Here is a 16,266-nt window from a genome sequence, read left to right on the forward strand (position 1 = left end):
CCCGATCCGGCACAGCTGCACAGCCTCTTAAGTTTCCAAAGAAATTAGCAAAATGGTAGAAGGCTTAACAGACAGCTATTATGGTGTAGTGGTCTGAGCATTGGAGTATGACTTTTGAGGCCAGGGTTTATATCCTGAATCAGCTATGGAAACCCACTGGATGATTTTGGACAAGTCACACTCTCTCCTCTACAGCGGAAGGCACAGGCAAACTCACTCTGAATAAATCTTGCCAAGAAAATTTCATGATAGGTTCACCTTAGGGTTGCCATTAGCTGGAGACAATTTGAAGCCACACAGCAACAAGAAGCCTTAGTGTATTTTTAATGAATCAGAAACATGTGTTTTATATAAAAAAGTAAGAATGTTAATACTTTTTTAAAAGAAAGTCAATAATGTTACAAAAATATTCAGTCTTCCTGGGTATTTCATCTCTGACCTCAAGACAGCAGTCTTTGGGGGAAAAAACTACAAGAGAAGATTATAAAGAGAAACAACTAGAGTAGAATTTATCTACAAACTCATCTACGGTAATCCATCAACAGTGGGTTCAATAGAGATAGTGGCTTCCTGGCTCACTAAACATATTATAACACTAGCTAACCCCATAACTACACGAGGGCTCTCATGGCCAGTTTGTCACATTTCCTTTCTGGTTCTCAGCCTGTACGCACCATACTTCAAAACTCTCTCCACAATTCATATGGCCATCCACCCACCCTGGCCTTAGGCAACATCTTTCCTCCTGCCAGTGACTCTCAGCTACCATAATTAAAACTGAACTTGTCACTTCATCACCATATCCACATTTTGCATTTCTATGGCTATTCATAGTCAGATTATAAAGCTCCCTCCTGGGCACCAGTTGACTACATGCATCTGAGGAAGTAGACCAAATCTACAAAGGCTTATGCTAAAACATCTTTCACACAGGTAGTCCCAAAGGTGCTACAGGATCCCTTTATATATTCATATTCTAGATAAACATGACTGTGTTTTTGAGTTTTGACATATTTGCTATTGGATCTCTTTGGGGGTTTTTTGTATTTACTTTAAGTATGAACAACAAGAAATATTGATCCACTGCCTTGTGCTGCCTTGACTAAAATGATGCAAACAGCTTCAGGATGAGGGATCAGACTGATAAGAACACTGGATATTAATGCACCATGAATCTTCCTATAGCTTTTCTATTATATTATCTCAAAGCAACAGGCATCTGGAAACAGATTATTCTCTGTGAGAAATCAGGCCCTTTCCCTGAATATTTTTGTTGGGAGTTTTCTTTATGTTAAGAAAGCCTATCAGATGCACACATACACTGACCTAGTCGGTCAAACACACACACACACACACACACACACACACACACACACACACACACGGCAGGGTTTCCCCCAATTGCCAATGTCTACTCTTTCCCCTGCACTGCAGCCCATCCCATTCTATAGATTCTCCCAACACTAGTGTAACATTTTCGGCTGGAAGACGAGCAACCGTGGGGAAGAGGCAATGGTGATGAATATCTGCTTCAGCTAAGCTGGTTGCACATATCTACAACTGGATTCAATTCCACAGGGTTGCCAGTGAAGCAAAATGGCAAGTATTGCATGATAAAGTTTTTAAAAAAATTCAAAACTCTGGCAACCTACTGGATGAGGGATCAGACTGGTGTACTACCTGGTGATATCTCTAGAACACTGGATATTAATGCATCATGAATCTTGCTGTAGCTCTTCTAACTAGCTAACCATAGGTAACGTTGTTATTGTTGTGTGCCTTCAAGTCATTTCTGACTTAGAATCATAGAATCATAGAGTTGGAAGAGACCACAAGGGCCATCCAGTCCAACCCCCTGCCATGCAGGAAATCTAAATCAAAGAATCTCCGACAGATGGCCATCCAGCCTCTGTTTGACGACCTCTAAGAAGGAGACTCTGCTACAATCCAAGGGAGTGTGTTCCTCTGTCAAACAGCCCTTACTGTCAGGAAGTTCCTCCTAATGTTGAGGTGAAATCTCTTTTCCTGTGGCTTGCATCCATTGTTCCGGGTTCTAGTCTCTGGAGCAGCAGAAAATAAGCTTGCTCCCTCCTCAATATGACATCTCTTCAAATATTTAAACAGGGCTATCATATCACTTCTTAACCTTCTCTTCTCCAGACTAAACATTCTCATAGGACATGGTTTCCAGACCCTTCACCATTTTAGTTGCCCTCCTTTGGACACGCTCCAGTTTCTCAACATCCTTTTTAAATTGTGGTGCCCAGAACTGGACACAGTATTCCAGGTGCGGCCTGACCAAAGTAGAATAGAGTTGCACTATTACTAACCTTGATCTAGATACTATAGTTCTATTGATGCAGCCTAAAATCGCATTGGCCTTGTTAGCTGCCGCATCACACTGTTGACTCATGTTCAACTTGTGGTCTACTTGGACTCCTAGATCCCTTTCACACATAGTTTCATTCAGCCAGGTGTCCCCCATCCTATATCTGTGCATTTCAACCCTAAGGTGAACCTGTCACCAGATATTCTTGGTAAGACAGTTCAGAGGAGGTTTGCCATTGCCCTCCTACAACTAACAAATAAGAAACATTTTAAAGGTGTATTTTTAAATATTGGAATAGCAATTAAAAATACCAAAAATGCCTCCTGAAGTATAGCTATATTTATTCATTTATATGCCCTTAGGTGGTTTATAAATATTTTAAAAAGTAAAAACAAATACAAATCAACCACCAAAATATTAGAGTGTCAAAAGCCAGGAAATATAAATGACAAAAGTAAAAAATAGGTAAAAACCAAAAAATTGAATATCTGCCCAAAGAAGAAAGTCTTAGTCTGGTGTCTAAAGTTTACTAATTATGCTAAAAGAAAGATTCCACATTTAAGGGGCTGCTGCTGAGAAAGCTCTTTTTTGGTAGTCACCATGCAGCATTATGGGCATGACAAACCAAAGAAGACTTCTATAATCAGCCAGGAACACATGAAAGTACTGGTTGCTCTTATTCTGGTAGACTGGTCCTAAGCCATTTGAGATTTTAAAGATTAATATCGGGCCTTTGAATCAGGGCCAAAACTATGTGGTAACCAATGTACTTCATATATAAATAGTCAATATTAATATCCCATACAATAAACACCAGCCAATAATTTCACACACAAATGTGAAGAATGAGGTTCTGACAACTGATAGATATACAGATAAAATGATTAAAATGACCAAACAAATGTTATATTCATACTTAATATAAATATGGTTTCCTAATCAAACAAATTTATTCCATGTAACATTTAGCTTCAGTTCACTTTTCCATTATAAAATCCAGCAAATCCTTAGTGCAGAGCTCAACTTCTCACTTTGAAAAACCAAAGCTTTAGAAATAAAAGCAGTTGTTTTCCATGCAAGCTTAGAAAAGACCTTACTTGGAAGATATACAAAACTGGGTACACTATAACTGGGCTTTCTTAAACCAGTTACATTATCTAGATGTGAAAAACCAAGAGATGGTGGGTTACGCTGCTCCAAACAGAAACCATCGATACAGAATCTGTTATAACAGACATAAGGATTCAAAAAGCTTTTGAAAATGGCAAATGTAAAGAGTGAACGCCAATATTCAAAGGTCCACAATCATCACTAGCCCAGTAGTGAAAACTGCTTACATTATATTGCTGCATAGAAGCCAAAAGGCTTGGCAAACAGTTGACAATTACAGTCACTGAACCTTTCATACAACTTGCCTTTCTGGAACAGAGCAAGATGCTTCTAGTCTATCATTTTGTTTTTAGTAACAGCCAACCAACTATCCTTGGAAATTCCCAATAAAGACATAAAACTGATGATAATCTCACATTATTTGCACACTACATTTAGCACTCTTAATATAATGTCTCTGAACATGGAAGTTTCGTCTAACTGTCACGGCTTATAGATAAAATTAGTATTGAATTTGTCTCCTGCTTTACAAGCTATCAAAGCAGTATCACCTCCAACCTGTAATGAATATTGCTTTAAATTCACAATACGCCTTTCGGTTAGATATTAAAAAGCAGTATTTCCTGCTGTAAATTCTATTGGTTTGTTGTCCATAGCCATCATTTACAAAGAAAACTAAGAACAAGAGAGTGCAGACTAATCTAATTAGATCCTGAGTCATTCACTGTATTATGGGTTTTTTTTAAAATTTTCTACAAAAATAATATTCAGTAGCACATGCAGATAAAAAGATGATGAAAAATAGGAAGCATTGTACGTGTAGTATGTGTAGTACATCTTTAAAAACCTTTGTTTAATTTCCATGCATATTATAAAATACATCTAGAAAGATACCAGTGCAAGTCAGATGCAGCAAAAACAACAGTGCAGTTCTGTACAAGTCTTGTAAAGCGAGCCATTGGGTTTAACTGGATTTACCTTTACCTTTATGTACCTATGTAAATAATTGGCTAAGTCTGTGTTGAACACAGTGGGTCTTATTCCAAAACAGCTATTATCAAGGACTACCCTTTTAGCCTTTGCAAGTCATTAGGGCACAGGCTTTTAGGGATGACACATAAACATGGCTGAACGGCACAGAGCCAAGTCATGAGATTTAAAATGTTGCACAAAGTCATTCCTTTTGAATTATAATCTGGGGTACATTTTATGAGCATAGTTGATTTGGTGTAAACATTTTCCCCATTTTCAAAAAACACATCTCCTCATTTTCTACAGGGTTCCCATTTGTCTCCTGTCCAGATTGCTGATCACATTCACACCTTCCTAGCTTGAGTAATTCTGTAGCATCAGGTGTTTCCAGATCATTCAGAGTTCACCATGCAAATATTTTTCAGAGCCTCAACCAAAGATAGCAGCAAAATTAGGTAACTGGCCATTTATTCGGATAAAGGAGAAACACAATATATCTTGGTGTTGTAAGAAGTGGCTTTCTTCAACCTTACTGAACACTGGTTGTGTGCCTTCAAGTCATTTACGATTTATGGTGACCCTAATGCAAACCTATCATGGGGTTTTCTTGACAAGATTTGTTCAGAGGAAGTTTGGCACTGCCTCCCTCTGAGGCTGAGAGCATGCAACTTGCCCAAGGTCACCCAGTGGGTTTCCTGGCCAAGCTGGGAATCGAACCCTGATCTCCAGTTGTAGTCCAACACTCAAACCACTACGCCTCATTGTACTATTATAAATTTAAATCTTTATTTATTTCCAGATCTGCTGAGGATAAACTCACTGGTGGGGAAAGGAATCCAATGAGACCGACGGTAATTAAAGAGCTACATTCTATTTGCTGCTCAATTTTTAAAAAAACATAATTGTATTTATTATTCTAAAATGTTTATGGTATGCAGACAAATCTCATAACGTTGTTACCTATCATTTTGTAAACTTATCTGTGTGAGACCAGAATCCTAGCGTCGAAGGAAACCCCAAGGGTCATCCAGTCTAACTCCTGCCATACAGGAAGACACAGTCAGAAAACACTCCTGACAGATGACTATTTCTGTACCTCTATATAAATAAGCTATATAAATAAAGTTTAATAATAATAATAATAATAATAATAATAATCTTCATGGGTTTCATCTTTGACCCCACAATTCCAACGCAGCATTTAGGGAGCTCTTCCCTCATTTCCAAAGAATCACATGCAATCTTCCCATGGATCGTCATGTGCGATGCTGCACACTGGTGCTGTACGTGAAATTTACCAAGTGTAGGGTGTACCCATCCTGGGAATCTGCAATCAATTGTAACTCCCCAGGGCATGTACTCTCTGGCAAACATGCAATAGCATCAGGGGACAACCTGATCCTTCCCCTACCCTTCTGCCTATATATACACATACAGACATGAAAGTTCTTTAGGGCATGGAGTAAATTGGGAGGTGACCCTGAAGGCACACCTTCGCCCTAGATGGCATCTCATCTCCTCCCAGATGGCATCCCACCTGGGGGCACACACACAAGGAAGCGATTGGAGGGGCACTTGTTGCACCCCAACAGAAGAACCAGCATGGTGTAGTGGTTAGAGCCCTGGAATATGACCAGGCCTCAAATCCCCACTCAGCCATGGAAAACTACCAAGTGACCCTGGCCAAGCTGTTCTCTTTGCAATGGCAAATGCTCTCTCAGGAAACTTGCCAAGCAAACCCTGCGAGAGGGTCGCCCTACAAGGGACCCAGCATGACATAGTGGTTTGAGTGTTAGACTAGGACTCTGGGACCAGGATTGTATTCCCAGCTCAGCCATGGAACTGCACTGGCTGACCCTGGGCAGGTCACACTCTCTCAGCCTCCTCAGGGGAAGGTAATGGCAAACCTCCTCTGGACAAACTTTGCCAAGAAAACCCCATTATAGGGGCGCCAAAAGTCGGAAACGAGTTGAAGGCACACAACAACAACTAGGAACAGCCCAGTCAATGCAGCTGCCCAGCACACACCTGAAGTGACAGTCTTTGTGTGTGTGTGTGTTTTGTGTCTGTGTATATGTATGTTTGGGTGGGTATGTTTGTTTGTGTGTGCATATATATGTATTTGTGTGTGTTTTTGTTTGTGTGTGTATGTGTGTGTTTTTCTGTTTGTGTGTGCATATGCACATATTTATGTTTGTGTGTGTGTGTGTGTGTATTTGTGTCTGTGTTTTCTGTTTGTGTGCATATATGCATATGTAAGTGTGTGTATATGTGTGTATACCCACCTTGAATCCCATTGTGGGAGAAAGGCAGGATATATAAATCCTTGAAATAAATAAATAAATAAATATTAATAAATAAATGAAATATGTGGTTTTGTGAGTATATACTATGTGTGTGTATATATCTGTGTTTGTTTTGTGTGTGTGTTTGTGTATATAGGTATGTGTGTGTATATATGTGTATATATGTATGTTTTGTGTCTGTATATATGTGTCTGTGGGTTTTTGTGTGTGTACATATGTATGTGTGTGTATATATGTGTATATTTTGCATGTCTGTATGTGTATATATGTGTCTGTGGTTTTGTGTGTGTGTGTGTGATATTTATGTGTGTGTTTTGGGTGTAAATGTCTGTGTACATACATATGTGTGTACATATATATGTGTATGTATGTGTCTGTGTATATATGTACATGTGTATAAATATATATGTGTGCATACATGTATGTGTGTGTATGGTTTGTATGTCTGTGTCTGTGTATATGTGTCTGTAAATATGTATATGTGTATAAATGTATGACTGTGTAAATGTGTGTATATATGTATGGTTTCTATGTCTGTGCATATGTGTCCTTGTTTTGTGTGTGTGCGGTATATATGTATGTGTGTGTTTTGTATGTCTGTGTCTGTGTACATATATGTGTGTGTATATATATATATTGTATGTATGTGCATGTGTATATATGTATGTTTTGTATGTCTGTGTCTGTGTATATGTATCTGTTTTGTGTGTGTGTGTGTGTGTTATATATTTGTGTATGTCTTTTGTATGCTTGTGCCTGTGTTCATATGTACGTGTGTATATATGTGTGTGTGTGTTGTATGTCTGTGTCTGTGTATATATGCATGCTTTGTAGGTCTGTGTCTGTGTGTCTGTGTTTTGTGTGTGTGGTACACGTGTGTCCCTGTGTGTGTGTGTGTGCCTTGTCCCAGGCCCTGCGCCTACCATTCCTTCTGGGGCTCGTCGATGACCAGCAGGAGCTTGAACTTTCTCCCCGAGGAGGAGGAGGAGGAGGAGGCGGAGGCAGCCCCTGGCCCCGGGTCCACCAGCCCCGCCGAGGCCGCCGTCTGCTTCACGGCGTTGGAGAGCGAGCTGAAGAAGCTGCTGCCCACCGACTGCTGTTGCTGCTGCTGCTGCTGCTGCTGGGGGGGCCGGGGCCGGGGCCGGCGTGTGCCTCCGCTCCGAGGCCGGGGAGGCCGAGGCGGAGGAGGAGGAGGAGGGCGAGGCCGCCGCCTGAGGCTGCGGGGGCGGCGGGGGCTCGGGGCGCTGGAGGTCGGTCATGTAGCCATTGGGCAGGTTGGCGATGAAGCTGCTGTCCGAGAGCCGGCGCCGCAGAAAGTTCATCATCTGGCCGCCAAGGGACCCGAGGGGAGAAGGGAAGGAGGAAGGGGCTCCGGAGGAGGAGAAGGAGGATGCCGACGCCGAGGCTCTTCTTCTGGGGATGGAGGAGGAGGAGGCAGGGATGGTGGCTCCAGGAGGCAGGCGCCCAGGCAGAGAGAGAGAGAGAGAGAGAGAAGGAGGAGGAGGAGAGGGAAGGAGGGAGGAGCGGGAGGAGGCGCCCGGCCCTCCCAAAGACCGCCCTCTTTCCTCCGAAGGAAGGGGGACCCTGGCTGCAGCCACACTGCCGGGAGAACCCGGTTTGGCTCAAGGCTGCTATGGAATTCTGGGAGTTGGAGTTCATTGTGGGGCCCAGAGCCGCCCGTGGAAAGTCAGGCCCCTTCTAGCCTCCAAATGGAGGACGCGACTAAATGAAAAGATCACTCAGAGAGAGAGACAACAGTCACGGTTCTTAGCCTCCAAATGGAGGACCTTCGGGGGAAATGGAGGACGGGACTAAACTAGAAAAGCAAAAGACACTCAGGAAAGAACACAGTCACGGTTCTTAGCCTCCATTAAATGGAGGACGCTCAAAGGAAAGGGAGGACGGGACTAAATTTCAAAAAAAACCTCAAAACACTGTAGGAATGTGAATCTGTACTTATTTGCCGAGGCTCAAAATGGAGGACCTTGAAAGGAAAAGGAGGACGTGACTACGAAATGTAAACACTCCGAAGTGTAAATTCATGGTTCTGAGTGAGGCTTCGAATGGGGGACATTGAAGGGAAACCTCCAAACACTCACAGGAATGTAAATTCATGCTCAGCGAAGCTCAAAGTGGAGGACATTCACGGGGGAAAATGGAGGACGTGGCCAGATAAAATCTCAAACACCCTCAGAAATATTAATGTTTTTGAGTCCTGATCAAAATGGAGGACATCTTGGAATTCCTCCTGGAGAAGAAGGTGGGAGCGGAGGACGTGTCCGGGAAAAGGAGGGCCTCTGGTCACCCTGGGCAGAAAGCCCTTCCAAATCCCTCTCTCCTCCTCCTCCTCCTCCTCCTTCCTTCCTTCCTCTTCTCTGAACGTTTTTCCTCAGGGATACTAATTTCCTAACAGGAGTCTCCCATTGACTCTGTGTTTCTGTTTAAACCTCTACAGACGAGAAAGAGGGAACCTCGTCCTCCCATTCTCCACACGAACAGGGGGGCCTCCTTAGTCATACTCAAAATGGAGGACAGTCAAGAAAAACGGAGGACGTGCTCAGGCTCTGTGGCCATGTTCTGGAAGAGTTTATTCCTGACGTTTCGCCAGTGTCTGTGGCTGGCATCTTCAGAGAATGCTGGCATGGGACTGAGTGGGCTATAGATACCTAGATAGATAGATACTGTCTGACCCTTGGTGTATCCCCCAGGGCAGGAGGAGGAACGCCTCAGGGCCTGTCCCCTGTTACCCTTTCCTTCCTCTCATCATTTTGTTTAAGTTTCCCAGTTTTTTTAAAATGTATTTATTTAATTATGTTGTTGTTGTTGTGTGCCTTCCAATTCTTTCTGACTTACAGCAACCCTATCATGGGGTTTTCTAGAACATTAAAATGTCCTTTGGAGAGTAGGGAAGAAAAATGTCTTCTTGAAAGGTTTCAGGGCTAGCCATGTTGGCCACAGCAAATGGATGTAGGGTTTTCTTGAAAAGTGTGACAGTTGGCCCTCCATATCCAGGAATGCTGCATCCATGGGTTCAATTATCCACAGCTGGAAAATATTTTTCTTTAAAAATCCCAAAAAACAAACCTTTATTATTATTTTTTTCACATTTTATATAAGGGGCACCATTTTGTGACACCACTGTATAAAATGGCTGTGGACGGGGCTGCGGGAGCCAGTTGCATGCTGGGAAGAATGAATGGGACTTCTTCCCCACGTGGGAAACAAACTTTCCTCAGGCCTGGGTTTGCAGTAACACTAACGCCTTTATTGGCAACAACTTCAATAACAAAGTAAACAGGCAAAAGAAAAACAAACGCCGTCAAGTCCGCTTCTTAACCCAATGTCTTGTGTCAGACTCCTAGAGTCTCTTCGTCAGGGCTCAAAAGGGAGTCTCTGCCTCGCCTTCCACCTGAGTGCTTCTCCAAGGCCTCCCTGTCTGCCTTCTCCCAGGCCTGGGGCTTCGGTCCTTGCTCCCAGCCTTCCCCTTTATGGTCCCACCATTCACCCTCCAGTCCTCCTTGTTCCTGGCGTAGCCAATCTCCTTCCCCTGGGTAGTTGAAATCCCCTTCCACTCGAGGGTCTCCTAACGTCACCGCCTCGTGAGGACCCAGTCTACGGGGACTTGCCTTTCCCACCAAGGAGACGGGCCTTCCCACTCTCCGCGGGCTTTGCGTCCCCTTCTCTCCACTCGACCGCCTCACTGCGTCCCCCTCTTCCGCGTCTCCTCCCTCTCCCCGTGCAAGTCCTCTCTTCCCCCTTTATGGAGGCTTGAAGCCCCACCTTGCCTTCCTCTGGCCCCTCCCCCAGGGTTCCTTCACTCCTTTCCTCCACCTGGTCGTCTTCAGCCCTCCCAACTCTCCCAGGCTCTACCTCTACCTTACTACAATGGCACTGGAGGATCCATGGATTTGATGTCCACAGTGGGGTCCTGGAACCGAAACCCAGAAGATACTGTACTTGTACTATACTGTATTTGTATTGTATTTGCTCTCCTGGTCCATTGGCTTTTCCTTCGGTAACCTAATGGGATTTGTCTATTTCTTTGAGTCAGGTACTAAGCCCCCTTCCTTTGTAATGCTACCTATGCAAATGGATCCTGTGATGGGCCTCATTCCCACTTACAAAAAAAGCAGTTTGCAATCCAAATCAATGGATCCATTTGACTGTGGAGCATGGTCCCTACTACATTTGCCCCAATCACTTTTTTCCCCTGGAAAATAACCCACTTGTGGTTCACATTCACGAATGAATCGGTTCAAAATGGATCCGCTCCAGCTGGCCAAAGGGCAATTTTTAATCGATTCCAATCTGCATCTGGTTCACACTTGCGCAGAATCGATTTATCCAAAAAGACACAGAAAACATCGGCGTCAAAAAGACGCAGGTTAAATGGGCCTAGTATGTGCCTCCCCCCCTTCTCCGAATCACTTCAGCAAATCAATTCAAGTGGGAACTAGGGTCATTTGAACCGGTTCAAACTGATTTGCATTCTGATTTAAAAGGTAGTGGGAATCAGGCCCACATATCTTTCAGCCTTGAAATAAATCCTCACAAGGCAAAGGAAGGCAAGTGAAGCTTTATTAGTTAAAAAACCAACAACATCAAAAAGAAGCAAGAACGCATTTATACATAATTCAAGTAACTGCACACAATATAATAAGGAAGATAGCATTCTGGTTTTATCATAGATGATTGCTAGAACAATCTAATACCTTGTGCAAGACCAATTTATGCCTAACTTTTGAGACCATTAGAGCAAATATAGCAAGCTTCATTAAATATTTAGCCCCATCAAGGGTACCAGATGGGTTATTTTGTTATCATCACCTTCTCATCAGAAGTTTTCTTTTCTGCAAGAAAAGAATATAAAGGGCAATATTATATGCGGAGTGAAAACTGATACATCACACTATACACCATGATAGGATAAGTATATATAATTCAGACCACTTCTGTTTGATGCAGTAATCATTTATCTATCACAATGCTTCTTTCTATTACTGTACTATTATCTAATAATAATAATAATAATAATAATAATAGGATTTATTTATATGCCACCCAATCACTGGGAATCTGGGTGGCTTACAACAGAGGGGATAATAGATGGTTCTTTGCCCTCAGGCTTACAATCTAAAAAGACACGACACAAAAGGAGAAGGGAATGGTGTGGGGGGAATCTTAGGGTTCCAGAATCCCATTACCCACCATGCAACACTCAGATCAGAACTGAGCGCTTGGGAAAGGAATATCTCCTTGACTGAAAGCAGCAAAGTGAAGATATAATTTGCAGCCAAGTTCCAGGTGAGGGGCAGGGAGTGGGAGAGGCCTGTCTCCATTGCCAAGATGACTGAGCACTTTCCTGCTGTAAACAACATGACAAAAATTGTGACACAAGCAAGACTATTGAAAGGAGGAAGAAGGAGTAGGGACACCTGAAGGGCACAATTTATACTAAATATTTTCAAAATATTTGCCTCCATTATCTGAATCTTCTTTTGCAAAACAATCTGCTTGCCATAAGAATAATGGCATAAGTATAATGGCAAAATATTCATAAGAATAATTGATCTCTAACTTTGGAGACAGTTTGTTCCCAAAAACACACTCTGGCTTAAGCTTTTTGTTGTTGTTTGTTGCTGCTGTGTATCTTCCAAGTCATTTCCAACACAAGGGTTTCTTGGCATGATTCCTGATAAGTTTCCATGACTGAACAAGGATTTGAACCATGGTCTTCAGAGTTGTTGTCCAACATTCAAACTACTGCACCACATTGGTTCCTCCTCTGTTGTTTACTATGTGATAAGTGTCACAGTGAAACTCACCCACCCAGCTTCTTTTCTAGGATGGCAGCATAATGGGTCTTTTTTGATACCACTGCTGCCACCAATGATGTGAAGGTGATGGCCACTATCCCACCAATTGTTCACTGCGAGACATGAACTCGGGACTAGTGATTTGAGAAACCCATGTTTTTCTTCTCGTTCATTGAGAACTTGATGAGAATTTCTTTAAAAAATATTCGTTCCACAAATGCCCCTTTCAAAAGGTGATTTCTTCTCTCCCTTTCAGCAGCTAGCGAAATATTTTTCACAGATTTCTCGAATGACAATAAAAGAGAAGTCGAATAATTACGCTAATTACTTTGCATTTCAAACTCAATTACCATGTCAAAAGGAAGTTTGGCAGATGTTTAAAGAACATTCCTATGCTTAAAAAAACCTGAAGGCACACACACAAAAGGGGGGGGGAGCCCGGTCTCAACAAATAAACTGTGATTGAAGCACCAACAAGAAATGGTAGAGTTGAGGGGACCCTCAAGGACCATCCAGTCCAACCCCCTTCTGCTATGAAGTAATACATGGGAATACATGGGATCCTAGAGGACATGTAGTCTGAGCCCTGTTCAACATCAGGATGGCACTGGAATTTGGGACAAACCAAGAGTTTTCTTGGCATAAAGAGGAGTTTTGCCATGGGGTGCCCCTGAAGCTGAGACAGTGTGACCCTCACAGATGAGGAGGGGTGGGGTGGGGTGCCAAGTGGCAATGCTCTTCTGCCAAGCAGGAATTGTCAAGAAGAGGCAGAATGGGGTGCAATGGCAGGAATTCTGCCATGGATAAAACCTACCATGAAGGAATACCTAGGAGTTGCAGTTGAAGCTGAGAGCAAGTGACTTGCCCAACGTCAGCCAGTGAATTTCTGTGGTGAAGTGGGAGAATGAAGATCTACTGAACTTTCCCCCTTCCCCACTGCCATTCTCTTCTCCTTTTGTCTCTTGTCTCTTTAGATTGGAAGCCTGAGGGCAGGGAAATATCTAGCAATTTTTAAGCTGCTCTGACATCCTTTTGGCTGAAGAGCTGGGCAATAATAATAATAATAATAATTATTATTATTATTATTATTAGAGTGCTAATCCCAGCTCAGCCAGGTAAATCCAGAGGTGACCCTGGGTAAGTCATATTGTCTCAGCCTCAGGGACATTCTGAACCATCCTTGCCCCAAAGCAAACCAATTATAGAATAAATAAATAAATAAATTGTAACTTTATCATTTAAAGAGGCTTTCTTGAAATGAAACAAAACCAAAGGCCAGAACCATCAGCATTCATGATGATGACAAAGTAGTAGAATGGAAGGAGACAAAAGGAGAAGGGAATGGCAGTGGGGAAGGGGAAAGGTTCAGTAGATCTTCATTCTCCCACTTCACCATAGAAATTCACTGGCTGACGTTGGGCAAGTCACTTGCTCTCAGCTTCAACTCCAACTCCTAGGTATTCCTTCATGGTAGGTTTTATCTATGGCAGAATTCCTGCTATTGCACTCCAACCTGCCCCTTCTTCTCTTTTGTGAGGGTCACACTCTCTCAGCCTCAGAGGCAGTGCATGGCCAACTCTCTCTCTGCACCTCTCCCATGGTGATGGTAAGGCACAAACCTATCATGCAATGATAATAATAATGGTAATAATAGGTAAGGAGAGTGCAGAACATCCATGAGTGAGAGAGTGACCATTGGCTTCAGAAAGCCTCCTTTAATCATAGGGCCAAATTTTACTTTCACTTGATTCAGAAAATTGGTTATGCCGACCTTGTATTGGTCTTCTGACAGGTTTCTTATGTGGTGGAGCAATTTCACATCCTCCTCTCCTCCACTTTGCCCGTGATCACTTGCCAAGAAAGTGGCAAATAAACTCCCAGAATCAGAGGATTGCAGAGCCCCATGGACTATTCCCCAGTCTCCCATAGCTCTAAAGAGAAATTTTCCTTTTGGCAGAAATGGGCTGTGGCGTTTGCTCAATTTTTAATTCAAATTCCAGTCTTTCTGGGCACAAATCCTCACCTGAAACACACAGTCCCCAACCCAAGAATAGGAATGCATAGCCATCCCCATAGTTTCTGGACTGCTATTCCCATCATTCTTCAATCAGAGCCTGGGCAGATTGGTGTGAGCAGTCCAGCAACATCTTCAAAAGCCATGCACTCCCAATCCTTGCCCCCAACCTTTCTTCCTTTGGGCTTTGGGGAAACTACCAGGACAGCAGCAAGACAGCCACAATGACTGCTTCTCTATTGCTGTGATCATGTCTCCCCTTTGCCTTGATGACATGTTTGAAAGAGGCCTTTGGGACTGTTTCAGGGAGAAAGAGGAATATGTCTTTAAATCCTGACCTCTGAGGTCATGAATGACGCTTACTCAACAGTGCTCTGGCAGCTCCAACTGACCTTTCCTTGGTGAGCATTCTAGTTGGCAGTTGGGCATGAGAAGGACTTCAGAGACAGAGGTGGCTCTTCTGGAAATCTTTACCTGTTGGTTTGATCTGGGTTTGGTTTTAAATCCGACCGCTGCTTAGGTTCAGAGGTCACCTCTAGGTCTGTTTTTCTTGATCTCTCCGTTGGGCCGACTAGCATTTCCAACTGAAGAGTCCTCCTGATTTTTAGAGAGAAGGAAGATAGGGAGGCTGCTGTCTTACATCTTTTTATCTTCCTTCCTTCAAGCAAAGGTCTTGGTCCCAAAGGAGACCCTCTGTGAGTAGATTGGACTGTGGTCTTCAGGGGTCTTCAGGGCTTCCCCACTTCCCCTGGCCCATGCCAGCTCCTAGCTCCCTCTGGCCTTTGGGTCTGCCATTTTCTTCCTTTCTATGGGGTGAGGACGGGGGCATTCTTCTTGATTCCTGGGCCACCGTCCTCACCCCATAGAGCCCCACTGCCTAGGAGAAAGGGGTCACTACTTCTGTCCTGTTCAACCAGGATAAGAGCCCCCTTTGGGATCTGGAGGGGAGAAAAGCCTTTCTTCAGTGGATGGAGGATGTCCAGCCCAAACCATGATCTGAATTCAAAACCAGTCTCAAATTTTATATCTCTAAGATGTCCAGGGATTACTGAGATTAAGTGGTCCAGAAACAAGAAAGTGTTGCTGATTTTAACCATCTAAGTTTCTAGTCAAAATAGCTATCTATATAGTATAGTATTAAAATTTCTATTCCATTATATCCTGGGTGTGTATATTCCCAGGGTTACATAGTTTGACTGCATTTTCTTTTATTGTGTTCCTTCATACAGGCAAAGCCATCTACCAGGTATGAAATAGCCAAGAATCATATTGTATGTTAGGATTTCCCCCTAAATGATAACTTGATGCATTTGGGGGAAGGAGTACTGTACTTGGTCAGATCAACAGAGAAAGAGAGAAAATTAAGTTTGGTGAGGTTAGAATTGCCTCTTAGGTATTAGAAAAGCACAGTATTCAAAACACAGAGCTACCCTGGTCTCAGCACCAACAACCATTTTACAGAAAGCACATGTGGCCCAGAGACATACAGTGGACCCTTGTTATACACTGTCTACATGGGTACCACCATTTTGACGTAACGGTCGCAGCGCGGCCATTACATACTAGCGATGCTGAATGGCACTTGTGGCACCCTTTCAGCGACGCTGAAAGGAGCTCCAAAATGGAGCTCCTTTTGCGCCATGTATCGCCAGCGCGGCCTTTACATGACCGCGCCAGCAATACTGAAGAGAAAGGGGCCGAGTGGACAAGTCAAGACAG

The 16,266-nt window shown here is 43.2% G+C and overlaps 1 protein-coding gene across 1 annotated transcript in view; it reads right to left on the reverse strand.

The window, feature by feature from the left end:
* SYN2 (synapsin II) overlaps positions 1-8,179 on the reverse strand; it is a 235,045-nt gene extending 226,866 nt beyond the window's left edge. The window contains 2 exon segments of the mRNA XM_042451153.1: positions 7,641-7,828; positions 7,830-8,179. Coding sequence (XP_042307087.1) covers positions 7,641-7,828; positions 7,830-8,042 — 401 coding nt within the window. The 5' untranslated portion in view covers positions 8,043-8,179.
* Between the last annotated feature and the right edge of the window lie 8,087 nt (positions 8,180-16,266).

This window comes from Sceloporus undulatus, chromosome 2 (assembly GCF_019175285.1).
Source record: "Sceloporus undulatus isolate JIND9_A2432 ecotype Alabama chromosome 2, SceUnd_v1.1, whole genome shotgun sequence".
Taxonomy (NCBI): domain Eukaryota; kingdom Metazoa; phylum Chordata; class Lepidosauria; order Squamata; family Phrynosomatidae; genus Sceloporus; species Sceloporus undulatus.